The sequence below is a fragment of the Erithacus rubecula genome (assembly GCF_903797595.1).
Source record: "Erithacus rubecula genome assembly, chromosome: 26".
NCBI classification, from domain to species: domain Eukaryota; kingdom Metazoa; phylum Chordata; class Aves; order Passeriformes; family Muscicapidae; genus Erithacus; species Erithacus rubecula.
Genome location: NC_136678.1, coordinates 6283107 through 6309053, shown reverse-complemented (window position 1 = coordinate 6309053; position 25947 = coordinate 6283107). Strand labels below are relative to the sequence as shown.

At 59.5% G+C, this 25947-nt stretch overlaps 2 protein-coding genes and 1 long non-coding RNA gene across 4 annotated transcripts; 2 read left to right on the top strand and 1 right to left on the bottom strand.

Annotated features, from left to right (window-relative positions):
- Positions 1–31: 31 nt before the first annotated feature.
- Positions 32–5033, bottom strand: LOC306812666. Its single transcript, XR_013776893.1, has 4 exons — positions 4892–5033; positions 389–473; positions 193–266; positions 32–121 (listed from the first exon to the last, which is right to left on the bottom strand). It is a non-coding gene; the product is annotated as an uncharacterized lncRNA (long non-coding RNA).
- A 2039-nt stretch (positions 5034–7072) lies between these two features.
- Positions 7073–14550, top strand: PPM1J (protein phosphatase, Mg2+/Mn2+ dependent 1J; the record flags this gene model as incomplete). The annotated part of the gene is given in 19 exon segments (XM_079327384.1): positions 7073–7149; positions 7151–7238; positions 7240–7287; positions 7289–7329; positions 8642–8747; positions 9201–9248; positions 9250–9501; positions 10006–10118; positions 11682–11766; positions 13244–13326; positions 13328–13360; positions 13532–13595; positions 13762–13869; positions 14008–14074; positions 14077–14121; positions 14124–14157; positions 14401–14464; positions 14466–14507; positions 14509–14550. Coding segments are annotated over 19 exon segments (1440 nt in total).
- Positions 14551–18511: 3961 nt separating this feature from the next.
- On the top strand, positions 18512–25419 carry RHOC (ras homolog family member C). 2 transcript variants are annotated; one of them, XM_079327325.1, is made up of 5 exons: positions 18512–18578; positions 24191–24348; positions 24565–24685; positions 24889–25019; positions 25182–25419. In XM_079327325.1, the coding sequence occupies exons 2-5, from the start codon at positions 24193–24195 to the stop codon at positions 25353–25355; spliced, it is 582 nt and encodes a 193-aa protein (XP_079183451.1). In that variant the 5' UTR covers positions 18512–18578; positions 24191–24192; the 3' UTR covers positions 25356–25419. The 2 variants fall into 2 exon arrangements, with proteins under 2 accessions (XP_079183451.1, XP_079183450.1); XM_079327324.1 differs by lacking the exon at positions 18512–18578 and adding an exon at positions 19743–20000 and having other exon boundaries at positions 25182–25418.
- The last annotated feature ends 528 nt before the right edge of the window (positions 25420–25947 follow it).

Below are 25947 nucleotides of genomic sequence, written 5' to 3'. Positions count from 1 at the left end.
CCTACCTGCCTGGCTCCTGTGCTGCTGCGTGGCCAGCGTCAGTCGTCCCCACAGCGTGGTCAGGCAGAGACTGAGCACCAAAACCCATCTGCTCAGGCTCTGTGCATCTCTCTCACTCATTCTACCAAAAAGAAGAAGAGATATGTGGAGGAAGAGGGACTGAAGAGGGCTGGGAGGTGCAGATCCACTCACCAATGCTCCTGCAGGCAGTGGAATGACTCCTGAAGGTTGCGAGCACTGGGGTGTCCTGGCTGGGGGACACGGCCCTGGGAGATGAAGTGATTCACCCACCACCCTCAGATGACCTCAGACTTCAGCAGCAGCACAGGCCATCTCAGCAGGACAGAAAGAGATACCACCAGCAGTGGTACAGGTGAGTGAGGGTTACCTTTCACTGGGGATTCACGCTCACATCTGTGCATCTGCCAGCCTCGGGCGGGTCAGGGCTTTGCAAGGAGCAAACATCAGCACATCTGAAAGGAGAAAAAGGGCGTGGGCAGGGATACCTGCCACCACTGTGTCCCTGGGAGTGGCTGGGGACACCTGGGAATCACACCAGCCCCAATTCACGACACACTCACGCATGAGCATGTGCCCATCCCAGCACTGGAACTTCTGCAGGAGCTCGGCCCATAACCCTGCTCACCCTCTGAACAGCAGCACCTGCAGAGCTGCTCCTCACTCTAACTGCTGAGAGCACAAAACTGGGTCCTTTATAGCAGGCTATTAAAGCAGATGACAAACACTGAATGCACACTCAGAGTGTGTGGGAAGAGCCAGAGCTGATCAGCAGCGAGTGCTTTCAGGTTCTGCCTTTCCTGTGCATGGTTACCTGCTGTTACTGTCCTTGTGTCACTGAGTTCCTTGCAGGGTTTGGCATTTGCAAACCACTCGCTGACAGACAGAAGGATGGGCTGGTCCCGCTGGGTGTCCTGGAGCCAGCACCCCACAGGAACGGGGCAGCTGATTGCCAGTGGGACACACAGAGCCCATGGCACTGCCAGGACCCGCCAGGACTCCCCAGGACCTGCCAGGACCCCCCCCAGGACCCGCCAGGACCCGCCAGGACCCGCCAGGACCTGCAGTCCACTCTCCCAGTGTATCGCCTTCTGGGGCTGCTCCTCCTTCCAGCACAGAAGCCAAATGGGTGCAGCCACACGCCCAAAAGCGCATCGGCTACCCCTGGACACACCCAAAACCTCTGTTGGCACCACTCCCGCTCCCGGCAGTACGTGCAGGGAAGAAGCCAAGTTTTACATCATGTAGAGCCCCTAAGGAAAAATGTAAATCCCAAAAGGTTTTGTATTTTACTGCTGTGTTCTTTAGATGTGCTCTCTTCACTATTTACAGGCACAGCCCTCCAGGTGGGAGCAGCTCCGCAGGCAGCAGCACCAACAGCAACGTCCCTGCTCAGCTCCTGCCAGGACATGGAGACCTCCCAGCCTCCACATCCCTCTGGGGTCTAACAGCTCCAGCAAACAGTCACTTCACCCATAAAGCCTTAGTGCTAGACCATAGTTTACTAACAAGCTGCCACAAAGATGAGTGGTGATGACGCTGAGGTTGGGGAGCGCTGCCAGGACCAGCAGCAGCTGCCAGGGTACCCCTGCCCTGTGCCAACCTTGCCCCCACAGTCTCCTCCAGGGCAGTGCAAAGTTCCAGCAGTGCACTGGACAAACCCACACCTCCCACAGAAGAATCTTCACTTTTCAACCGTGTTTGAAATTTCGGTCTGCTCTGGACCACAAGATAGTGAAACCACTGACTCCTCTAATGAAGATCCAGGACACAACATGCTGAAATTTTTAATCTAAACAAAGTGATTTGAAGTGGTAAAAAGGACATTTCTTGTTTTGAAGCATGTAAAAATGAATTTTCCTGTTTTAACTGACATTTCAAAATGAAAAGTGCTTCATTCCAAAGTGGTGATTTAAAGTGATATTTTACACTTTGATTCTCCCATCTGGAAAACAAAATCAGAAAATGTCACCAAAAGTGTTGACATTTGCCCAGGAAAAAAAATAAGGTGTATTGACAAACCCGCATATTTTATAATATAATAATAATATAATTATAATATAATATATAATATAATATAATATAATAATATAATATATTATTTTATAAAAAATAATTTAGAGTAAGGAAATGCTTCTAATTACTGCTGTGGGATGGTCAGCTTGGCCAGGAGCAGACTGAAGAGTGGCTGGATCATCCCACTTGCTGTCCTGACTCCATCCCAGCCCACTGGGCGAGGAGGGGCTGCTCCTGCTCCAGCCCCTCCATTGCCAGAAAGAATCCAGTATGGCTCAATGTGCAAGAAAACCCCTGCTCCTCGAGGTGATGGAATGAGACTGAGACTGTCCTGCAAACCCACAGAATATGCTCTGCATGAGGAGGACCATCCAACAGCCAGAACTGTTGGGCTCCCTTTGGGCAGGTGACAGCCCACTGTGTAAACACTAATGTCAGTTCAAAGCACGCACTGTTTGCTCAATGCCAAAGCAAACAGCTCTCTCAGCTGATCAGTCCTTCACCCCAGCCCAGAGGCTCACAGTGCTCCAGCCATGCCCTGCTGCTGGGTCACCCCTGCCCCACCACGCTGCACCCCACAGGAGCTGTGACAGGCACACAGCTGTCCTGCCCCAGGATGGGGCACACCCAGCAGCCAGGTGTGAGGACAGCACCTGTGCCAGTGCAATTTTTTGCAACAGGGAATCCCCAGTGCCAACCAACCTCCCACATGCCTTCCAGCAGAGCAGCCAGGTCCCCACCAGGACACCCTGGTTTTTCCTGGCTGCTGCTCCATCCCAGGCCCCAGAGCACACACCAGAGTCACTCTGGAGCAGCCCATCCCCACAGGACCCTCCAGGCCATGTGAGTTTCCAGGACACATCCCTAAACCTCTCAGCAGGACCAAAAGCCAGCACTCCACTGGCTGCTCCATCCACAGAGAGCAGCAACACGCTCCCAGTGCAGAGCATCTTTAGCTCAGAAAGGCTGAGCTGCTTGCCACAGCCAGGGAAGCATAAATAAATTACCGTGTTATCAATAATGCAATCCACACTGTCCATGCCACACTCCAAAGGGAAACCCTTGAGCTGAGCAGGAGCCATGCTGGTGGCCAGGAGAGCACATGTGGTTCAGGGCAGCATGAGGACCAGGTGCCTCCAGTGCTCCACGCTGGCAGAGGCACTCACAGCTCCCACTCATGCCCAAACTCCCATCAGAAAAAACAGCTCTGCAGAAATTGCTGTTTTGACAGTTACCAACCTCCAGTGTCGTGAGATTACGACTACAAATGTTTGGTCTGACTTGAGATTTTTCAGCCTGGAATGTCAGTGAAATGAAGAGTGGTATTCTGGCATGTCAAAAACACTTAATTTTGATTGAAAATCTCAGTATTCTCCATTCTGTTATGTGCCGATTGGAATTTTGCAGATTTTTTCACTATCATTTTTTAGCTGCTTCTGCCTTTTGGGTTTGAGCCGGGACCTGAAGGAACTGTCAAATTCCCCAATCTCTCAGACTACCAATCTCAGTTGCAACAGGTGTCCTTTTGCACACTTCATTTTAGCTCTTAATTGAGACAATCACAGTGCTCATGAGGGCAGCATGAAGCAAAGAGGCAAAGAGCTGGCCTGGGGATACAGAGAAACACAAAGGACTCCTTCCCCAAGCGTGCTCCTTCATCCTCTTCTCTACACCGATTTATTTCTGGCTTCTTGCTCGTTCCTCCAGCATCTGCAACATTTCCTTCCCAGCCAAGATAAGCAGGAGAGTTTTTAATTCCACCCAAGCATGACCCTGTTCCTGCTCACTCACAGGTGGATCCCACTGCCATTGGCATTTTGAAGGTCAACTCTGCCAGCAGTCCAAACCTCATCCAGGAGGATTGTTTGTGCAGGATTGTTTCCCAAGGGATACAGCATCTCACCAATGCAGGCTCTTTGCTGGGGTGTGGGTGTCCCAGCACAGGTGAGCTCTTTCAGGTAAAGGGCACCCCAGGTCTCTCCCTGCAGCAAGAGGGGTGGCTGGTGAGCAGCAGGAGCCTCCTGCTTCCCTGCCTGGGCACCCAGCATGGACAAACTCCTGACTCCAGAATGGGACTGGTACAGCTTAGCTCTCCTCTGGGCCACCTCTGCTCGTGGTGATGGGGGCATCTGATCCCTGCTCAACCTGTGCCCCTCGAGTGGCTCCCGGTGCCACTGCCCTCCTCCATCCTGGCTGCAGGAGCTACAGCAGAGAGGGAGGAAGCAGAGGAAGATTAAAGCCCCCATCCCACCCTGTCCTGCTCAAGGCTTTGGCCGCAGGGACAGCTGATGCTGAAGGCAGCAGCAGTTGGGACCCATGGCCCCTTCCAGAGTAAAGGAGCACCCTCGGCTGCAAACCTGGGATGTCTCCAGTAGCTTCGCCGTGCCCGCAAAAAGCATCCGTGACGAGCCCAGCCCCGGGGCCGCTGGCCGGACAGAGCCCCAGAGGGTCCGAATGCCTACACAGCCCGGGCCGGGCAGGGACCGACCGCCGCTGCTGTCAGACTCGCCGGTAACGGGCGCAGGGCAGAGCCGGCCTCGAGAAAATCATTGCACCGGCACCGGGGAGCCCCGGAGGGCGGCGGGGGACCGGGACACGCGGGGGACCGGGCAGCGGCGTGAGACGGCCGGCAGAGCCGGGAGCGCTGGACCCCGCGGGAGAGCCCTGTACCGGCATCCCGGTGCCGCCGGTGCTCGCTGCGCCCGATCCCGGCGGTCCCGATCCCGGCGGTCCCGATCCCGACGGTCCCTATCCCGGCTGCCCTGCCCTCGCCGGAACTCAGCGTCCCCTCGGAGCCGCCGCGGGACTCGCCCCGGGGGCGCCGACTCCTTCCCCCCGCCGAACTTTCCGCACGTACCTGCCGGAGGGCTCGGTGCGGCCGGGGGCCGCCGCTGCCCATGGCCGGGGCCGCTCCGCTGCGCTGCGCTCAGCAACGCCGGGGTCGCGGCAGCGCCGGGCGCGGGGCTGGGCGGGGGCGGCAGCGCGGGGCGAGCGGAGCCCGCGGAGCGGGGGAGGCACGAAGGGGCGCAGCGCCGCCTGCTGCTGCTGCCACGGCCCGGGGACCGGCCCGCGATCCGGGCTGGCACCGGCACCAGCTGCTGCCACCGCCCGGGGACCGGCCCGCGATCCGGGCTGGCACCGGCACCAGCTGCTGCCACGGCCCGGGGACCGGCCCGCGATCCGGGCTGGCACCGGCACCAGCTGCTGCCACCGCCCGGGGACCGGCCCGCGATCCGGGCTGGCACCGGCACCGCGATCCCAGCCTGGCACCGGCACCGGCACCGGCTGCGCACCGAGCCCCCGCCCGCGCGGGCGCTGCCCCGCCCCGGTGAGCCCCGGTGCCCGTCAAGGCGTTCGGGGAGGAGGAACGGGCAGAGAGAATTTACCGGAAAAATTACTTACACACACACCACCTTTCCCCACTGCCTTCCCCCGCTCCCACCACATTGTTTCAGGGAGCATTCCTGCAGGAACGTGGTATTTGTTAGGCCATTCTTTCCACTCCGTGCTCAGCACAACGGAAATAACAAATGTCAAGCAGGGTCAGAGAAGTCAGTCTGGAAACTGCCATTTCCTTCTTTCCAAGGAGAGCATCCTGGTGACTCAGCAGTACGGGGCAGACTGGCAGTCCCACAGCAGGGAAACACATCTGCTGGAGAATTTTCAGCCTTAATAACACGATGATATTGCACTCAGAACATCCGAAAGCACCCATGTGTGACCAGCGGCTGGACAGGAACGCTGTGAGGGGAAAGAGGAGCTGTGCATGCTGGAGAGGAGCCAGAGAGGTGCTGGCCTCAGGCTGGAAGGGACCTTAGAGGTCACCTATTTCCAACCCTCAGGAAGGGACCTTAAAGACAACCTCGTTCCAACCTTCCATCGTGGGCAGGGATGCTGCCCAGTAGATCAGGTCCTGAAAGGCACTGAATGAGCTTTAAAGTGCAATGAAGACCTTAAATCTTGAGCTTAGAAGGTGGCAATCAGGTACCACTGAGTCACTTCTATACTGTATTCTAATAATCTGGTACAATTTGAAGGCCTCTGGCTGAAGACGGCTAAAGCCTGGAGGACTTCTCAGTGCTACTCTGCTTGAAACTTCAATGCAAAAAGGCCCGTGTTGACAGGAATCACTGGTTCCTCTGTGAAACTGAGGCACTGTGGAACAGAAATTTTAAGAAACAGCCTCAATTTCCTTTACGTAGGCAAGTACCGTGTTTTTTCTTTTTTTTTTTTTTTTTTTTTTTTTTTTTTTTTTTTTTTTTTTTGTCACAGGAGCCCAGGGGCAGGGAGGCGCTGAGGTCAGGCCGTGCAAGTGATGATGTTTACGGCAACTTTCTCCTCCCAGCCAGGGAGGATGTGCTGCTGTGATCAGCTAAATCCGCATCCTGCTCATGCTGGAGCGCGGCATCCTGGGTGAGAGGGAGGGAGAGGTTCGGCTTTCAGCCCTCTCACGGTGCGTCCTTGCTGGTTATTAATAGCGCGGACGGCCGCGCGTGGGCTTATTAGAGCGGGGGGGCGGAGGGGGTGACAAAGCGCCTGGCGCTGGACGCGGATGCTGTCCCAGGGTCGGTGGCTCTGCTGCAGCCTTGGGACGATCCAGCTGGGAAAACTCACCTGTCGGGAAGAATTTCCCAGAGCATTTTCCTGCGCCGGGATGGCTCCACCCGGCTGTGGGATAACGGCGGGGGTTTTCTGACCCGGCAGGGATCGTTCTGCCCCGGTGGCGGGATAACGGGCGGGGGTTCCTGACCCGGCAGGGATCGTTCTGCCCCGGGTGCGGGACAGCGGGCAGGGTTCATGAGCCGGCAGGGATCGTTCTCCGCCCGCTGCGGGATACGGCGGGGGTTCATGAGCCGGCAGGGATCGTTCTGCCCGGGTGCGGGATAGCGGCGGGCGATGCGCGGACGCGCTGCGGCGCTCAGCTGCCGCGCCTGTTTTCCCCCCCAGCCCGCACCGCACCCGCGGCGGGGCGGGAGGCGGGGGCGGGCTCGGCTCGGCTCGGCTCGGTTTGGCCCCGCTCGGTTCGGCCGGTCTCGGGATGCTGCTGCGGGTGCGCGCTGCCGTGGCGCAGCTGGCGGCGGGGCTGGGCGCACAGTCCCCCGCAGAACCGCGGGCCAGCGGGCCCGGGGTGCGGCGCCGGACCGGGATCCGCCGCCGCCAGCCGCCTTCTGCCGGCCGGCTTCCTGCAGCTGACCCCCGAGGAGGCTGCGCCGCGCCGATGACCACACCGGGCGGGCGGTGCAGAGCCCCCGGCGACAGCCGCGGCCGCCTGCCCTGGAGCACGGGCTACGCAGAGTGAGAGAGCCGGAGCGGGGATGGAGCGGGGCCGGAGCGGGGATGGAGCGGGGATGGAGCCGGGCAGGGAGCGGGGGCCGGAGCGGGGATGGAGCGCGGCAGGGAGGCGGGATGGAGCAGGGCAGAGGTTTGCAGCCCGGTGAGGACAGGATGGCACCGCTCGGCGCTGGAGCGGGCACCTTGGGGACCGAAAGTGGGTCGCGTCGGGCGGTGAGCTGCGTCTGTCCCTTTTCCAACAGCAGCAGTGAGTAGCGGGCGCGGCGGATGCCCGTGATGGGGGAGCATCAGCGAGAGGCTGTGCTCTTACCGATCCCCGAGGGGTTTAGGTTCTTCTGTACGTTTTGTTTCCTGCACAACACCCGATGGTTCCGAGGGCGAAGGATTTGCGGCACCTCTGGCAGGACTCGCGGGAAGCAGGGAGCTAGGGCTTTCTTGGCAGTTGAAACTGCTTGCGCCTTCCCCTTCAAGGACCTGATTGTCTTCTTCTTTCACTAGCTGCGAGTTTCAGCCCTAACTGATAGTGGGCAGGAAGGGTTTTGCTTTGAAGGCTTTTGCTGCTTAATGCCGTCAGCCCATTGCTGCATCCCTTCCTCGAGCTGGTCTTCCCGATATCCCAGAGAGCTTTATAAGATGTTGATTTGCTCCTGGAGATAGTGGGGTAGGAGTACGCAGAGTGAAAAATCCCCTTTTCGGTGCCCTAAGAGTTCTTACTGCAAACCACTTGGAAAGTCTGCCCAAAGAAAAATCACCCTGCTGTGTTTACAGCTTCTTCCTGTGAGCAGGTTCTGCAAAATAGATCTGAATCCGCTGTGTCAGCACAGGCTGGGAAAAGTCAGTGGAATCTTTTTGCAAAAGTTCTGCCGGTCTCATCATCATCACCACCTCCCTCCTTCCCTGAGCCCCTGCTCCCCCCAGAGGTGATGGACAGGGGTGAGGCTTATGATTCTCTCTGTGCCCCTAGGTGTGTCTATTTGAGGCTGATGCAGGATTTGGGACAATTATCCATCCCGGGGCAGTGCTAGGGACCTTGGCAAACCCAATTTATTTCTGGTCACCTCCCTTGGTAGGTGTGTGGACAACTGCTCCCCCGGGACCCAGCTGTGGGTGGGACTCAGTGCTGCTCCTGGCCCCAGATCAACCCACACAGCTCGTCTGGGAGAGCTGGACAGGACAGGAGCACCTGTGCAGGGCATCCCTGGGGACAGGGGGACATGAGTGGAGGGTGGGGTGGGGGGAAAGAGGTGCTGTGAGATGGGCATTTGTTGGACATTGTATGAAAGAAAGGGCCTTAGACCTTTTTTCCTCCTGGCAGGGTGATTAATGCAGGGAAGAGCCAGCACAACGAGGACCAGGCATGCTGTGAGGTGGTGTTTGTGGAGCAGAGGCCCAGCCCGAGGGGCAGCGGGGAACTGGATGGGGTGAGAGCTGTGGTGGGTCACAAACGGGACACGGCAGAGGAGCTGCCCAGCAGCAGGGCATGGGATGGGACAACGTGGCAATGAGTGCCCACTGGGGATTCCCTCGGTTCGTGGCCCTCCTCTCTGCCTGCTCCTCCCACCCTCCATCCCCTGTGACAGCCCAGGGCTGGCTGGCCCAGCAGGACCAGTGGTCCCTGTGCCCGGGGGGCTGCAGAGGTGGCTGTGCTGTGCCGTGGTGCCTCCCCTTCGGAGGCTGCTGGAGGCACGAGGTGTCTGACCCAGGGCTGGGCTCCAGCCAGGGACGGGCTGTGTCCAGATGCCCTTGGTCAGCTCCCACCTTGCTCCTGCCTCACTGAGACCTGTGACACCCGTGTCACTGTCCTCAGCTGCTCTGAATTCCCCATCCCATCTGCTTCCCTGCAGGCTCATGTAACCTCCCCTCTCCTCCCTGCAGGGCAAGAAGGTTTTTATTTCCACTACTGGGCGTTGTTCGATGGCCACCGCGGGCAGCGGTGCCGCTGTCATGGCATCCGAGCGGCTCCACCTGCACATCTGCGAGCAGCTGCGGGAGCTGGTGCAGATCCTGCAGGACCCCTCCCCGCCCCCCGTCTGCCTCCCGCCCGGCCCTGCGGACCCCAGCGCGGAGGAGCGCGGGGGGCTCCCGGAGCACGCCGCGCCCCGCTTCCACCTGGAGAAGGCGGTGTCCCACGAGAGCCTGGTGATCGGAGCCATTGAGAACGCCTTCAAGCACATGGTGAGGATGCTCTGCCCGGGGGATCGCCTGGGCCATCCCCGGGGACACCTCTTTGCTCTCTGTGTCTGCACCAGCTTGACCCCTGCGGCAAAAGGCAACTCTGCAGCAAGGAGTGGGCTGCAGGGAGGGCTCTGAGCGCGATGATCTCAGACAGGGCTCTGTGATGCTCTGCATTTTGAGCTTTCAGACTACAGAGCCTTTGGGCTCCAGGCCTGTGTGGGGGCAGAAAGCTTCGTTACACTTTGTTCCAGGAGAACCCTGCTCCCTGCAGGACCTGCTCCTCTCCTCCTTGCCCTTTCCTGCTTGTCCCACTGCCCCATTGAAGCCACATCCCTGGCTGCCCCATAAGAGCCCTGGCCCCCAAGCCCTCCAGCCACTCCAGGGCTGTGTGGGGAAAGGTGTCCTGGCTGCTCCCTGCTGCCCACCTGGAGCTGAGGTGCCGCTGGAGCAGCCAGGTGCTGTTTGGGGCTGCCCTCCTACCCTGCAGCCTCTCTGTCTCCCCAGGACGAGCAGATTGAGCAGGAGCGGGGGAGCCAGCACCTGGCCGGGGGGTGCTGTGCCCTGGCTGCCATCTACCTCATGGGCAAGTTCTACGTGGCCAACGCTGGGGACAGCAGGTACAGCCCCACAGGGCAGCCTCGCCTTTTGCTCAGTGCCTGGGACACCCCAGCAGGGTGGGGTGGTGTCAGGGGGATGGCTGGGGGGGGGCACCCACGGTGAAGGTGGCAGAACTGGGCAGAGTCATCCCCTGCCTGCTCCATGCCCTGGGGACAATGTTCCCTGCTGTGATCTCTGTGTTTGCCAGGTGCACAGATGGGGCTGTAGAATTGCCTCCCAAAATCTGGGATGTGCTCCCTTCCTTCCTAACAGCATTCCCTCTGCTACCCAGATGTATCTGGATTACATCCTGGCCACTGCAGCTGGCGCTGGCCCGGGCTGCAGGTTAGAGAGTGAAAATTGCACTCAGCAGAGCTTTCAAAAAAGTGCAAGAAGTCGTTTTAGAGTATGCTGCATACCAGTAACCTGTGTCATGAGAAGGACACAAATCTACGTGCAGACAAGTGCAGTGGGAGCTTGAAGCCCAAGAATTTAAATTGCCATGTGTGTTTCCAGGGCTAGGCTAAGGTAACTGCACGTGTGTCTGCCCGCACCCCCAAGAAATGGCAGAAGGGCAGGTCCACCTTTCACTAAAGGAGACACTGCAGGGGAAGCTGCTTTGAGCTGCCCTGTATTTATCATTGAATGGTTTGGATAGGAAAGGACCTTAAAGCTCATCTTGTTCCCTCCCTGCCATTTGCAGACACATTCCACTAGACCAGGTTGTTCCAAGCCCTGTCCGACCTGGCCTTGAACATTTCCAAGAATGGGGCAGCTGCAGCTGCTCTGGGTATTTACTGCAGGTTACCTTGTCCTCAGCAATGTCAGACCAGCAAATGCAGGTTGTGGCCAATTTTCTGAGGCTGGATGTGCTCCCAGCTTTGGGACAGAGAAGGAGGAGATTCCTCATACCTCTGCTTTTGGGTGCAGGTCCCCCCATGGCAGCAGAGGCTGTGCAGGGTGTCAGCAGACAGGGAGGGTCCTGGGGCTGTGACTGTGCCTTGGGTAACAATCTGTGCTGCCTCTCAGGCATCAGACACTGCCAGAGCTGAGCTCAGCCTGGCCTTACATCGTTGGAGCCACCAGTGTTGAGATCCTTGGGCATCCCATGACATCCAGGAACATCTCATCATCACACCTTTATGTTTTTTGAGACATTAAACTCTAAGAGCAGCCCCAGCAGCAAGTGACAGCTGGTGTGGGATGGGCACATGTACCTGTGTCCTGCTGCAGGCAATTTCTGCCCTCCTGTGCAGGTCCCCTCTAAAGGAGGGTGTCCCACCTTTGTGCTGCTCCTTTTCTGATCATACCCTGTCCTTTGGTTTGGTCTGCTCCCTTCCCTCTGCCCCACCCTCTCCCATTTCTCCTTCCTTCCTGCCCCTCTCCTGTCCAGGGGGGAGGCATGCCTTGCCCTGCCCAGGGGCAGTGAATCCAGGGGGCAGCCCCCACCTCAGGCTGGGAAAAGGGGGCAGCAGAGGGGAAAGGGTTTGCACCACTCCTGGGAATCAGCCCTGGAGGTCCAGGTTCAGCTCCACTGCCAAGTCTCCTTCTCTCTAATCTCATCCTTCCATGTTTCATTGCAGGGCCATTATCATCCGTAATGGGGAAATCATTCCAATGTCCAGGGAGTTTACTCCAGAGACAGAGAGGCAGAGGCTGCAGTTTTTAGTAAGAAAGACCTTTCTTCTAACCTCATTCCTGCTGAAACACCTCCTGGCCTCTTCCCAATGCCCTGTCCTGCCTGCTGGGGCTCTGGGCCCGAGGGAGCCCCATGGCTGGGACCTGCTGCTGGCACTTGTCCATTCCAGACTGCCTGGGATGCAAAGAGGCACTGAGATGCAGAGAGCTGGCACGGGGGCATCTTGTGTCTGGCAGAGCCCTGGTTGGCTCAGTGTGAGGGTCTGTGACTGTGAGCCCGGCACAGACAGGACATGGAGAGCCCAGGCTGCTGGCATGGGGCTGGACTGACACTTTGCATGGAGCCAGAGTGGTCCATCTCGTCCTGCTGTTCAGGGAACAGGGAGCATCCCCTGCCCGGGCTGCTGTGACCTGGACAAGTGTGGGTCTCCATTCACTGTGTTCCCTTTCACTGCCAGAGTCACTGCAGTGCCCCTGCTGAGTCCTGGTTTCCTCCCTGGCTGCTCCCTGGAGAGTCAGAGCTGATGTGTGCCAAAGAGTTTCTGTCTTTCACCCTGAAAGCTCCTGTGCCTCTCCTGAATGAGACCCCTGGTGCCACCCAGGGAGACTCTTGCAGGTTATAAAGACCTCTCCAAGGGCAACACAGGGGAGGAGGAGCTTGTTTTGGAGAAGGTCTTGCTGGATGAAATTTCCTGGCTTCAATGTACTTGGAAAAACACTGAGGCATTTTTCCTTGAATCTATTTTTGAATGCCCGAGAGGAGGAAATGCTGTGATCAGAATCCTCTTCAGCTGGCTGTGAGGGGCAGGGCTCAGGCTGGGACAGGCACATGCTGCTCTGCCACAGTGCTGAGGCTGTGCTCAGGGCTCCCCCAGAGAGGGCTGGGGGTCTCCATGCCTCTGCACCAACCCCATCCTCCCAAAGGATCTCCTTTTCTCCTGCTTTTCTTTCCCCTTCAGCACTCTGCAGCACTCCCTGCTACCGGTCCCCCCCACGCTGTGCTCCATGGGGCTGGGGCTGCCCTGGGCAGGGCTCTGTGCTGCTGCTCATCCTTGGCACGCTCACAGCTGGACCCTCTTTCAGAAAAAACCCATCACTCTTTCCCTTGGGTGAGTGCTGTAAGTGCTCTGGGCCTGGGGTCCTGGGGGTGTGCAGCTAGGACTCCTTCTGGGTAAATTCCAGCTGCTTCTGGAATTTGCTGGGGTTTGATTGTTTGACCCCTTTTGGAGATCTTTACTTCTCAAAACCCTCTTTGCAAAAGCTTCACCTTCTTGCTGAGTGCTGGCATGGCTGTCCTCAGCTCCAGTTTCCCCTCTGGCTTGCACAGGGGAGTGGTTTGAAGCTGCTTTACCAGCACCTGTTCCAGTGGCTCCAGAGCAGCCAATGCCATCCCACCATGGAATGCTGTAGCTACAGCCCCGGCGGATTGTGGGTCCTGGTCTGGCAGGGCTGGATCCCCAGATCTCGCTCTCCCAGCCCCATCCTGAGCTGACCCTTCTTCCTGCAGGCACTGCTGAGGCCCGAGCTGCTGGGGAAGGATTCACCCCCCCTGGAGTTCCCCCGCAGGATCCAGCCCAAGGAGCTGGGCAAGAATGCTCTACAGGGACCAGAGCATGAATGGCTGGTAAACGCCAACCCACCGGGGCACTGGGGTCCTGCTGTGCTGGCTGCTCATCTCTGGCACCCCATCCCACAGGCAGGGGCTCTGGGACACCGTACCCAGGCCCCAGGTGGTCAGCAGAGGTGCTGGAAGCCTTCGCCTGCTGACACCTTGTCTCTGGCTTATTTTAACCAGGGCTTACAAAAAGATAGAAGAGGATGACCTGAAGTTTCCACTTATCTTTGGGGAAGGCAAAAAGGTAAAGTACTGTGATAGAAGTTTGGCAGGGGTTGTTTCCTGCCTGCTCTCACTGTTTTGGGGGATTTCAGCCCATTTTTTGTAGTGTTGTCATCACCAGTTCTCAGCTGGGATGGAGCTGGAGATAAAGCTGCTAAAAGTTCTCTTTTGATTCCACCATTCTCCAGGCTCGGATGATGGCCACAATTGGGGTCACGAGAGGCCTGGGAGACCACGACCTCAAAGTGTTCAGCTCCAACATCTACATCAAGCCTTTCCTGTCCTGTTTCCCAGAGGTGAGCCTGGCTTCCAGCTGCTTCACCCCAGAGGTTCCTGAGTGGCCAGAGGCACCTGGCAGGAGCAGCCCCACGATGTGCCCAGTGCACAGGAGGCTCCTCTGCCCCTCACCTTGCCCTTGCCCTGTCCCCTGCCAGGTCAGGGTTTATGACCTCACGCAGTACGAGCACTGCCCTGACGACGTCCTGGTGCTGGGCACCGACGGCTCTGGGATGTCACCAATGACCAGGAGGTGGCTGCTGTGGTGATGGAGTGCTGACGAGCTACGAGCCCAACGACCCCTGCAGGTGAGCTGACCCTCAGGTGGGCAGGGGGCCGGGCTCCCCTGGGCCTGGCTCCTCAGAGCAGTGCCGTGGCCACTCATCCCTCTGGGCTCCACGGCGTGCACTGCTCCCCTGGATGTGCCCGTCTGAGCCTGGAGCTCTCCAAGGGCCTCTTCCTGCACTCCTGGCTGCTCTAGCTCGCCCCTCCTTGCCAGGCTGCTGCAGCAGGGGCTCTGGGGTCACTGCTGGTCCCTGCTGTGCCCCCAGGTACACCATGGTGGCCCAGGACTGGTGCTGGCGGTCGCGGGGGGTGCTGAAGGAGCGGGGCTGGGCGGCTGCCCAACGACAAGCTGGGCTCTGGAGATGACATCTCCTGTTTTTGTGATCCCCCTGGGCGGCCCTGGCAACTACACGTGATGCTGGATGAGCCTGTGGCAGCGGGGCTCGCCTGGCCTGCCTGGAGACAACGGGGACACTGGTGCTGCCTCGGGCCACCCCTCCTCCAGGCACTTGTTTTCTGAGCCAAGAGAAAGAAACCTGAGCCTCAGTCTGTCCAGAGCATCCCTTCCACCTGCTCTCATCCCAGTCCCAGGTGAGATGGAGAGGCCTGGACAGAGTGAACACTGGGCTTGAGGGGTGTTTTTATGCTGCTACTTTCTCGATGCTGTGAGAAGCCTGAGGGCTCCCTGGCTCCTCAGCACATCCTTTGCTTCTTGCCACGGCTGTGCTGACACCCTGGGGCTGCTGGGGTGCTCATAGCTGCTGCAGTCACCCCCATCTCCTGCCCTGTGATGCTTTGGCCACTGACACTGAAGCTGCTGCTGGAGCTGGGAGCTGGGCTCGCATGGGATGTGACTGGGAGTGAAGTCCCATGGGCAGCTGGGCAATGCTCAGCTTGGCACAAGTCCTGTTGTGGCCCTGCAATGGCCATCCCACATTGGGCCTTGTGCTCCCAGTTTTCAGCCCCTCACACCTTCACTCTGTCGTGGACCTTGTCTCAGTCTCCAGGCTGGAGCAGTGACCCTGGGGAGGGATAAACCACTGCACTGGCCCTGGCTGTGCCACAGGTTCTACCCCCTTCCTTTCATGCCTTGGATCACTGCAGTGCTTCTGGAGCCAATTATTTATTAACTGAGAGCTGAGCTGGAAGATGTCTAAATCCTTTCTTGGTGTGGAGTCTATGAATGTATGTCTGTATTTTGGAGTGGTTCTGAGTTTGCAGCCTCACACAGAGCAGCCCTATTCAGGTGAGCTTAACAGCTTAGCTGCCCTGGATCTGCTTAGCACAGGGCTGGGAACTCACAGCAAAACCAGCTTGGTGTGACCAGGGCAGGGAAAGACAGAGCCCATGTTCTCCTCAGTGATCTCAGAGCTGCTGCAGAGGGCACCTGGAGCAGTTGATCTCTGCACAGGATTTTTGCATCACACACATCTCTGACCTGGAGCATCCATGACCTGAGTGTTGCATCCTCGTAAATTGTGAGGGATTGTCCCTCCTGGGGGTGGATGGGGAGAGCTGGGCCACGGTCCCTTGTTTGGGACAGGCTCTGTGACACCAGTAGTTTGTGTCCTGTCACTGGGTGCAGCCAGCTCTTGTCAAGTGTCACCTCTGGTGAAGGTTGTTTGTCTCCTGTAACCAGTGAGATGTAAATAAACTGGGTACACATAACGGAAAGTGAAAGTTATGAAGGAGATTTGAACCTGTTGGTATCCATGCTGAAGGGAGCAGGGAGTGGTGCTGGGGCTGGGAGCTTGTCCTTGTGCTTGCACTGTGTGTTTAAATAAAGATTTTGCCACTGTAGTCCGACTTCAGTCTTCCTTTGCAGAGCTCCTGCAAAGAGGACTTACTGAAAAGCCAATTAGTTCTGATTAATTTATGTAGGCAGGCAAACAGGCCAGAGCAGAGCCCGTGAGCTGCTGTCCATCTGCCCTTGGCTCTTGAGAGGCCCATGGAGTGTCCATCCATGGGCACTGGGAGCCACTGGTGTGCTGGCCAGCCTCGGCGTGGGAGTCCTTGGACCCCTGGCTCTGGTCAGCAACGGCCTCTGGTGGGCACAGGAGAATTACTCACAGAATGGAGGGAGAAAGTGGTTTGCTGTCTGCGGCAGGAGTGGGGAGGCTGTGGCTCCGAGGAATGTGCGATCCAGGCACCAGGCAGCAGCTCCCTCTGCCCCGAGGGTGGGCTGCCTGCTGCAGGCATCCCACTGTCCCGCGTCCCTCTGGGGGCCACCTGGTACCCCCGATACCCCGATGCTCTCCTCGCCCTTGTTTGCCAGCCCTGTTGCCCCAGCACATTCCTTTCGTGCTGGTGGCTGAGAACCAGCTCTGCTTTTCCAGGTCACTGCCCGCTGTTGGGTAAGGCAAGGAGGCAGTGGCTGCTGCATTTAAAGCTTCCTCGTGGGTTCCCTTTGTTTACTAAGGAAACATTTCCTTTGGAACAAACTCCTGGCCTGGGGCTTGATAAATTAAGAAAAATTGTCTGTAAGCCCTTAAAATAGCAGCGGTTTATGAGCTGGGTCTGGGCCAGGCTCCCGGGCTGCCTTTCCCTGGCGGAGGGACAGGAGCTCTGCCTGCAGCTGGATGTGCGGGGGGAGCCCACGGTGCCCGTGGTGGGCTCGGCAGCCGGAGCCCTCCGTGCCCCTGGGGTCCACCTCAGTGCGGAGCACAGCACGGCACGGCCCCCGGCCAGGGGACCCTGGGGACACGGAATGCCCCTGAGCCCCCTGAGCCCAGCACGGTGGGAGGGGGCTCTGCTCTGACCCAGCACAGGGGTTTGGGGCACCGCAACCCCTCCCGGCAGCCCGGGCCGCCCCCTCCCCACCTGGCATGGGGAACCTGAGCCGGCAGAACGCCCTGGGGGCGTCCGGGGGCTCCGGGAAACACCGGGACGATCCCGCGGACCCCGGAGCCGGGCGGGGGGCAGCGCTGGAAGGGCTTGGCACGGCTCGGCTTGGCACGGCACAGCCCGGCACGGCTCGACACAGCCCGGCACGGCTCGACACAGCCCAGCACGGCTCGGCACAGCCCGGCACAGCCCGGCACAGCCCATCACAGCCCGGCACAGCTCGGCACAGCCCATCACTGCTCTACACAGCCCATCACTGCTCGACACAGCCCATCACTGCTCGGCACAGCCCGGCACAACCCGGCACGGCTCGGCACAGCCCAGCACGGCTCAGCACAGCCCGGCACAGCCCGGCACAGTCCGGCACAGTCCGGCACAGTCCGGCACGGCTCGACACAGCCCATCACTGCTCGGCACAGCCCGGCACAGCCCAGCACGGCTCGGCACAGCCCGGCACAGCCCATCACAGCCCTGGCACGGCCTCGTCACAGCCCTGCACAGCCCATCACAGACCATCACAGCCCGACACAGCCCGGCACGGCTCGGCACAGCCCATCACAGCCCGGCACAGCCCGGCACGGCTCGGCACAGCCCATCACAGCCCGCACAGCCCGGCACAGCCCGGCACGGCTCGACACAGCCCATCACAACCCGGCACAGCCCGCACGGCTCGGCACAGCCCGGCACAGTCCGGCACAGCCCAGCACGGCTCGGCACAGCCCATCACAGCCCGGCACAGCCCGGCACAGCCCAGCACGGCTCGACACAGCCCATCACACCCATCACAGCCCGGCACAGCCCGGCACAGCCCGGCACGGCTCGGCACAGCCATCACAGCCCGGCACAGCCCGGCACAGCCCGGCACGGCTCGACACAGCCCATCACAGCCCGGCACAGCCCGGCACGGCCCGGCACAGCCCGGCACAGCCCGGCACAGCCCAGCACGGCTCGGCACAGCCCGGCACAGCCCGGCACGGCCCGGCACGGCTCGGCACAGCCCGGCACAGGCCGACACAGCCCAGCACGGCTCGGCACAGCCCGGCACAGCCCAGCACGGCTCGGCACAGCCCATCACAGCCCGGCACAGCCCGGCACAGCCCGGCACGGCCCGGCACAGCCCGGCACAGCTCGACACAGCCCAGCACAGCCCGGCACAGCCCATCACGGCTCGGCACAGCCCGGCACAGCCCGGCACAGCCCGGCACGGCTCGGCACAGCCCGGCACAGCTCGACACAGCCCATCACAGCCCGGCACAGCCCAGCACGGCTCGGCACAGCCCGGCACAGCCCGGCACAGCCCATCACGGCTCGGCACAGCCCGGCACAGCCCCGCGCTCCCGCTCCGCCCTCGGCTCGGCCCCGCACGGGGCGGCGCCCGGAGCCGGGAGGGGATCGGGCTGTGGAGCAGGAACGGGCTCTGGATCGGGATCGGGATCGGGATCGGGGATCGGGCATCGGGGATCGGGATCCGGCTCTGGCTCTGGCTCTGGCTCTGGCTCTGGCTCTGGCTCTGGCTCTGGCTCTGGCTCTGGATCGGGATCGGGATCGGGCTGTGGAGCGGGGCCGAAGCAGGAGCAGGACGGGGCGGCGGCGGAGAGAGGTGCGGGATCTGCGGGAGCCGAGCCGGGCGGGGGATTGGGGTCCGGGCTGGAGGGGGCGGCTGCGGAGGGGGACACTGGTGGGGCGGGGGACACTGGTGGGGAGTGGGGCCAGAGCTGGGATCGGGGGGAACTGAGGTCTCGATTGCTGGTTGTGTTTGGGTCTAAGTTAGTGGCGAAGTCTGGAGAAACAGGACTTGGTGGTTATTGGGGGTGCTTGGGGGAACTGGGATCGGGGTTTACTCGTGGGGTTTGGAGGGACTGAGATCTGGGATTACTCGTGGGGCGTGGGGTCACTGGTTCTGGTAAGGTGTGGGCTCCCAGGTGGGGTTCCTGGGCTGTGGGGTCAGTGCAGGGTGGGGAAGGGGCGCCGCCGGCTGCTGGGGTGGGGTGGGTGTGCCGGGATGGGTGGGGGGAACCTGGGTGTGGTGAGGGGTGGGTCTGCTGCCCTCACTTACTGGGGTTGTCACCCCTGAGGGTCCCAAGTCCCGGCTGTCCTGCCGGGCAGTGCCTGAGCAGGGATGAGCCTGGGGGCTGCTGCCCCATCCCACATCCCTCCCCACAGCCCCCACTCCAGCAGTGTCCCCACGTACAGCCTTGCTCATGGAGTGACCGCTGTTTTCTTCAAAAAAAGGGAAAAAAAATGTTCCCTTTCCTTACTGCTGAGCTCATTCTTAAACATTTATATTAGGGGGGCTTGCGGGGAGGGGAAATAATTGTGTAATGTCTTAGGAGCAGGGGAGCATTCCAAAAGCATGACTGCGTGGCCTTTTCCAGCACGAGCAGTCTGGCAGCCGAGGCTCAGTGGCCGCCAGCCTCCCTACAGCCAGCCCAGGCTCTCAGGAGTGTGTCCCTGGGCTGGGGCAGGGCCTGCCTGAGCCCCCCGGGCTGGCATCCCCGGAAAGTGGTCCAGTTCCTGGAGGCTGGCAGTGGTGGATCTCCTGGCCGTGTCTCATGGGGACTGGTTGCATTTTGTTTCTATTTTGCCGGGTGCTCTTGTGTCCAGACAGTTTCAGTTATGTCCAGCTCCTCCTCCTCAGCTCAGGTAGAGACTCTGCGTGAGATTTTGTGGATTTTCTCTTGCATCCAGGCTCCTGACAGCTACAGCTTCTCTGGGGAAAACATAAGTGGAAAATAAGCCAAGTCCCTGTCTTCCAACAGGTTGTCAGGAGCGCTGAACCAGGCTCGCCTCCCACCTTGCCGTTTGCCCTGGAGAGGCACTGACATGAGAAGTGAGGAGCTGCATTAGCAGCACTGTTCGGCGCTGGGGCAGGCAGGCATTGCAGAGTCCAGGCATCTGCTGGGATTGTGGCGTGGTGTTTGGAGCTTCCAGCACCACCCTTGCACTGCCGTGAGGCTGGGAAGGCTGTCACTGCTGCAGGAGGTAAAATAAGAACATGGCATGATGTCCTTTGGAAAAGGAGGTAAGGGCAGGCAGTTTTTCCCACAATGCTCAGACACTTGTGGTCTGAGCTTTGTTTAAGCTTTCAAATTCTTCTGTTCCAAGTTCCTTTCTGTTTTGCTTGTGGATGTTTTTTGTGGGATTTAGCAATGAAAATGGGCCAGCCTGGACACTCTGCTCCGGGTCTGGGTCTGGACAGTTGCCCTTTGCCTCTGGAGTGTGTGTTAAGCCCACTGTGCCTGGTTGTGCTCAAAGAATATCTTCAAAAACATGGGTGAGGTCCAAACTGGAGCATTGGGTTGAGCTCCTGTTTTGAGGCTCACTTGTTGTTTGGATGTAGCAGGTCTGGAGGTCTCAGGAAGGTTTCAGGGCTCCCTCAGTGTGGCACAGCCGTTTTCCTTGGTGCTGGGTGGGTCTGGCAGCAGAGGTAGCGAGCAGGAGGCTGGGGGCAGTGGGCAGTGGTGGTGAGGGTCAGCCCTGTGTCAGGGCTGAGGGCTGGTGTGTGTTGCACAGACTGCACAGCTCAGCCAGCCTGGGGGCTGCACAGGCAGGAAATTACAGATTCTGCTTTGCCGGAGCCAGCATTGGATGGTCTGGAGCTGTGGTCTGCCCAGGAGCCAAGCTCTGCCCTGCCCATTGCATTTCCCCGTAGAATCGCTGTTTGCTTCCAGACCTTTTTGGAAATTTTTTCTCCTTTCAACCTCAATGATTCTGTGATTCTGCAGTAAGAGTCCCTCTGGTGCTTGCAGCAGTGGCTCAGACTCTTGTCCTGTCCTGCCTTGGCCATGGCTTCCGTGTCTCAGCAAATCCCCTCAGTGAGCATTCCTGTGGGGCTTTAATTTGGAAGTTTATTTTCTTTGCCGTTGTATCAGTGAGTCCAAACTGCTGAATCCATTTCTGTGCGGTCACACCAGGCCCCAGAGCACTGGGGTGTCCCTGGGGGGTGTCCCTGGGGGGGTGTCCCAAGCACAGCTCGTTCCCAGATTTCAGAGCTGTGCCTCTGGGCAGGGCTGGTCCCTGGTGTGACCGGTCTGACCGGGGTGGGGCCCTCAGCAGTGCTGGGGAATTTCTGCTGCAGAACAAAACCCCTCTGTTGCTCTAGGAAGTCGAGTCTGGCCAAGGAGGTTCATTGAAAGATTTCTGTCCCTGGTTGGAGTCCTTCAAAGCATTAACATCTTTCTCTGCTATTCCTGAGTCCCTGTAGCAGACGCTGGATGATGGACACATCCTGCTGCCAGAGGAATTCCCCATATCCTGCTCAGCAGGAACTTCACAATTTGAGGCACAAAGCTGGGAGAGACAGCAGCACAAGGGCTGCCCTGGAGCCTGGCTGATTTTATGGCGATGGCTTTAGAATAGTTGCTTGGAAAGTAGAACAGAGCAATTTGGGGTCATGTTGCAGCTTTTTGGTGAGCTGAAAGAGGTGCCTGCTCAGGGTTTGGCTGATGCTGGCAGTGGTGGCACAGATTAAACCCACAGCCATCCCCTGCAGCAGCAGCAGCAGCTGGGATGGGCACAGCAGCCCTGTGGGTTTGGCAGTGGGACATGCTGGCACACAGTCCTTGCTCCCTTTTGTTATCTCCATGGATGAGCAGGAGGCATCTCCAGCGGGGCCCTGCGAGTGCTGCTGACACCCAAAGCTGCCAGCTTGCATTGCCAGTGTGGGCTGGGCAGCACTGGCTGTAATTTGGGGTGGTTGGCACTTGGCAGGGTTTAAAATCTCAGTTTCCATGTCTGTTGTGGATGACTGTGTGCTTTTAATAATCTGGCCTGATGGCAGTTGTAGTAAAGCTAAACTCATATCATCATAGAATCCCTAAATGTTTTGGGTTGCAAGGGGCCTTAAAGATGATTTTGTTCCACCCCCTGCCCTGGACAGGAACCTTTTCATTTGTCCCAGGTTGCTCCAAGTCCTGTCCAGCCTGGCCTTGACACTTCCAAAGATGGGGCAGCCACAGCTTTTCTGGGCAGCGTGTGCCAGGGCCTCACCACCCTCTCAGGGAATAATTTCTTCTGGAAAGGGCTCTGAGGTCTCCCTGGAGCCTTCTCTTCTCCAGGATAAGCACCCCCAGCTCTCCCAGAGCAGAGGGGCTGCAGCAGCTCTGTGTTCTCCCTGGGCTGTTCCCCAGGGTGGGGGCAGCTCTGCAGGTGGGGTCTCACCTGAGTAGGGCTCAGGGGCAGAGCCCCCCTGCCCTGCTGCCCAGGCTGGGGGATCAGCCCAGCACAGGGATTCTGGGCTGCTGTGTCATGTTGAGCTTCTCATCCACCAGCACCCCCAGGTCCTTCCTCTCAGCGCTGCTCTCACTTCATTCTGTCTTTGTACTTGGGATTGCCCTGCTTGTCTTCATGAAACTGTCTTCATGTTTCCACTCTTTTTATCTGCTCATGATCTGGCGGCAGTGCAAAGAATCCTTGTCCTGGGGACTGGCCTCACCCTGCTGAGCAGCAGAGCATCCCCTGGCAAGCAGGCTCATCTCTCCTGGAGCAGGGAGCTGCTGGCATCTGGTACTGGTGCTGTGCCAGCTGCTGGGGCCAGGGCACGGGGGCAGCCACAGACCCCTGGGGCTCGCAGCCCTTGCAGCCTCCTCGCCCTGCTCACAGAGCACAGCAGCTCTGCATTAGTAATGGGCTATTTCTGGATGGCTCTCCTGAGGAATGGAATGGATTGTGCTGAGATTTAGGGTGGGGACAGTGCCTCTGCCCTCTGAGTCACCGCTGGGCATCACGCCGGGCGCGCAGCCCGGGAGCCGTGGGAAGGAGCTCAGGGAGCACAGGGGCTGAGCCCAGCTGGGGCTCAGCAGGGTGGGCAGGGCACTGTCCAGCAGGGGCAGTGACCCTCGCTTTGGTTTTGGTTTTTGTCCTTGGGCTTCTGCTGCTGCTTGGCTGCAGGTGGTGGCATCTCGTGGTGCTGTGGGTTAGATACTGACACAGCCCAAACCCCCTTTCCTCTTGGAGATGTGGGGTGACAGAGCAGGCTGTTGTGTTTTGCTGTGGGCAGAGAAGCCTTGTGTCAAATAAACAGACTTTTTTCTCCCTGAGCTCTCCTTTTTCTGTGCTGTGGACACGCTGCTGGAGACAGGATGAGCCTTGGGGCAGACAGGAAGGATGGTTTGCAGCAAGGGTTGGACTCGACCATCCCTGCCTTCAGGAGAGGTTTCTTGTTCACCTGTAGTTTCCCCCAGAGCAGTGTGAATTTTCAGGGGTTAAGCCCTGCATCATTCCTGGGATCTCTGCAGGAGCAAGGAGCTGGTGATGTGCTGAAGGCAAGGAGTGGGTCAGGCTCTTTAGACTTGGAATCTGGGGCTGGAAAAGAGATTTTGGTCACAAGGTTGGGGAGGGATGTGATCTCACCATGGCTGATTTTCTCATGGCTCATTCAGAGGCTGTGCCAGGCATTCTGTGGCATTGTCCTGGCTGGCTCAGCTGCAAACCCCTTTTGAAAGTGAGGGATGCAAAGGCACAGTTTTCCTTGCAGAGCTGCATCGTTTTCCCTCGAGGCAGAAAGCCTCCTGCTTGCTGAGTGATGCCTGGCACTTCTCCCGCTGCCAGTGCCAGTGGCTCCCTGCGTTCCATGGCAAAGGCTCCTTTTCCAGACAGGCTGGGATGGGGCCAGCCCAGTGCCGGCTGCCAGGCACTCATCCTGCTTGCCCAGACCTCCAGGAGCTTGGCTTGGCGTGTTCCAGCTGCTGGTCAGATTATTTGGGGTCTGGTGAGCGTGCTGGGGTGAAACCCAGGGCACAGTTTCTGCCCTGAAGAATCTATGGTTTAAAATAAACCCAGCAAGTGCATGCAACTCTGAGGTTGTCTAAAATCCTGGTTACCTGGGTGGCAACCAGGTAGCACAGCAAAGCCAGGGAGAGTTGGATGTCTGGGGATGGCAGAGGGGTTTGTCACCTCCCTCGAGGTCCCTGCCTGCAGCCACCAGTGCTGGCCACAGCTGGGATGGTTCTCCCAGCCACAGCAGCAGTGCTGGGTGTAAATGGCCCCAGTCAGGTCAGGTCTGTGGTGCCCATGAGCTGATGTGTGTGGGAGCTGGAGGGGAATCTGGCAGAGGGCTGGGGGAGCCTCTGTCCTGTCTGTGTCTGGCTGCTCACAGTGGGATGTGCCCAGCTGCGTCTGGCATCTCCCAGGCCGTTGTGCACAGCAGTTTGGGGCCAGGAGCGTGAGCTGCCTGTGCTGCTGTGTCCTGCTCACCTGCTCGTGTCCCCACAGCGATGGCAGCCATCAGGAAGAAGCTGGTGATCGTGGGAGATGGTGCCTGTGGGAAGACGTGCCTGCTGATCGTGTTCAGCAAGGACCAGTTCCCCGAGGTGTACGTGCCCACTGTGTTCGAGAACTACATTGCTGACATAGAGGTGGATGGGAAGCAGGTGAGGGCCGTGGCCATTGCCACCCCGGGGTGCCAGGCTGGCAGTGCCAGGGCTGCTGCCAGGACTGCTCTGTGTGCCCGGGTGCCCCACGGCTCCGGCATTTCTGGGTCACCCTCTGCCTGCTCCGGTTTGAGGAAGAGACAGCCATACCCGAGGAAGATAAATGTGTCACTCGTGGCCTGCAGAGGCACTGAGCCACGTCCTTGTGCCTGCCAGGTGGAGCTGGCCCTGTGGGACACAGCGGGGCAGGAGGACTATGACAGGCTGCGGCCGCTCTCCTACCCCGACACTGACGTGATCCTCATGTGCTTTTCCATCGACAGCCCGGACAGTCTTGGTAGGACAGGGGTTCCATGGGCCTGGGTGCTGCTGCTGAGCCCCCCGGGGTCTGGGGAGCCCCCATGCTGCCCCTGGAGGGTGCCAGAGCCATCCCTTCACCCCTGGCTGTGTGTGCTGCAGGGAGACGCTGGGAGGTGGTGGGAGAGGAGGAGGCTGTGGGGCAGCAGCCTCTCACTCACAGGATCCCCTGTGTGCTCCTAGAGAACATCCCTGAGAAGTGGACGCCGGAGGTGAAGCACTTCTGCCCCAGCGTGCCCATCATCCTGGTGGGGAACAAGAAGGACCTGCGGCACGACGAGCACACGCGGCGGGAGCTGGCCAAGATGAAGCAGGTGGGGCAGCCCTGGCTGGGATGAAGCAGGTGGGGCAGCCCTGGGTGCCCCAGGCAGTAGTGCCCCTGCCCAGCCCAGATCCTGGCTGGGAGGGCTGCGTGCCCCAAGGCAGTGCTGTGTGTTCCTGCAATGTTCCCAAACACTGTTTCTGCTGCTTCCCAGGAGCCGGTGAAGCCAGAGGAGGGGAGGGACATGGCCAACAGGATCAATGCCTTTGGCTACCTGGAGTGCTCAGCCAAGACCAAGGAGGGGGTGCGGGAGGTGTTTGAGATGGCCACGCGGGCCGGCCTGCAGGTGCGCAAGAGCAGGAGGCGCCGGGGCTGCCCGCTGCTGTGAGCCCTGTGCCCTGTGAGCCCTGTGAGCCCTGTGCCCTGTGAGCCCTGTGCCCTGTGAGCCCTGTGCCCTGTGCTGCCCTGCTCTGTGTCCTGTGCTGCCCTGTGCCCTCCCTGCCTTGTGCCTTGTGCTGCCCTGTGCCCTCCCTGCCTTGTGCCTTATGCTGCCCTCTGCCTCCCTCCCTGCCCTCCCTGCCGTGCCCTGCAGGCAGTGCAGGTACAGCCCCAGGAGCTTGTGGGGCACTGCCAGCCCGAGCCCTTGCACAGAGCTGTCCCTGCTCTGTCCCTGCTCCGTTCAGAGCCCGCTGCTCTCCCTGCACCGGGCGTTGCTGTCGCTGCCCTGTTGTGCATTGAGCTCCCTGGTTCTGCCTTCCCCTGGGCATTGCTGTGCTGTTTGCTCTCCTTCCCCAGCTCAGGGCAGGTGCCACAGGAGCAGGAGGTGCCAGTCACAGCTCATGTGTGGCTCTGCCAGGCCCTTGGTGGCTCTGCCTCTCTCCTGGCCGTGCAGGTGGCACACACAGTGTCACAGCCTTAGCCCTGCCTGTGAGCAGAGCTGGGCTCAGCTGCTGCCAGCAGCTCTCCCTCCTCCCAGGACC

Coding starts and splice junctions, on each gene's coding strand:
- RHOC (XM_079327324.1), top strand. CDS start 19,979: ATGATGTCCTTTGGAAAAGGAG. Junction 20,001..24,190: donor GATGTCCTTTGGAAAAGGAG/GTAAGGGCAGGC, acceptor GTGTCCCCACAG/CGATGGCAGCCATCAGGAAG. Junction 24,686..24,888: donor CGACAGCCCGGACAGTCTTG/GTAGGACAGGGG, acceptor GTGTGCTCCTAG/AGAACATCCCTGAGAAGTGG.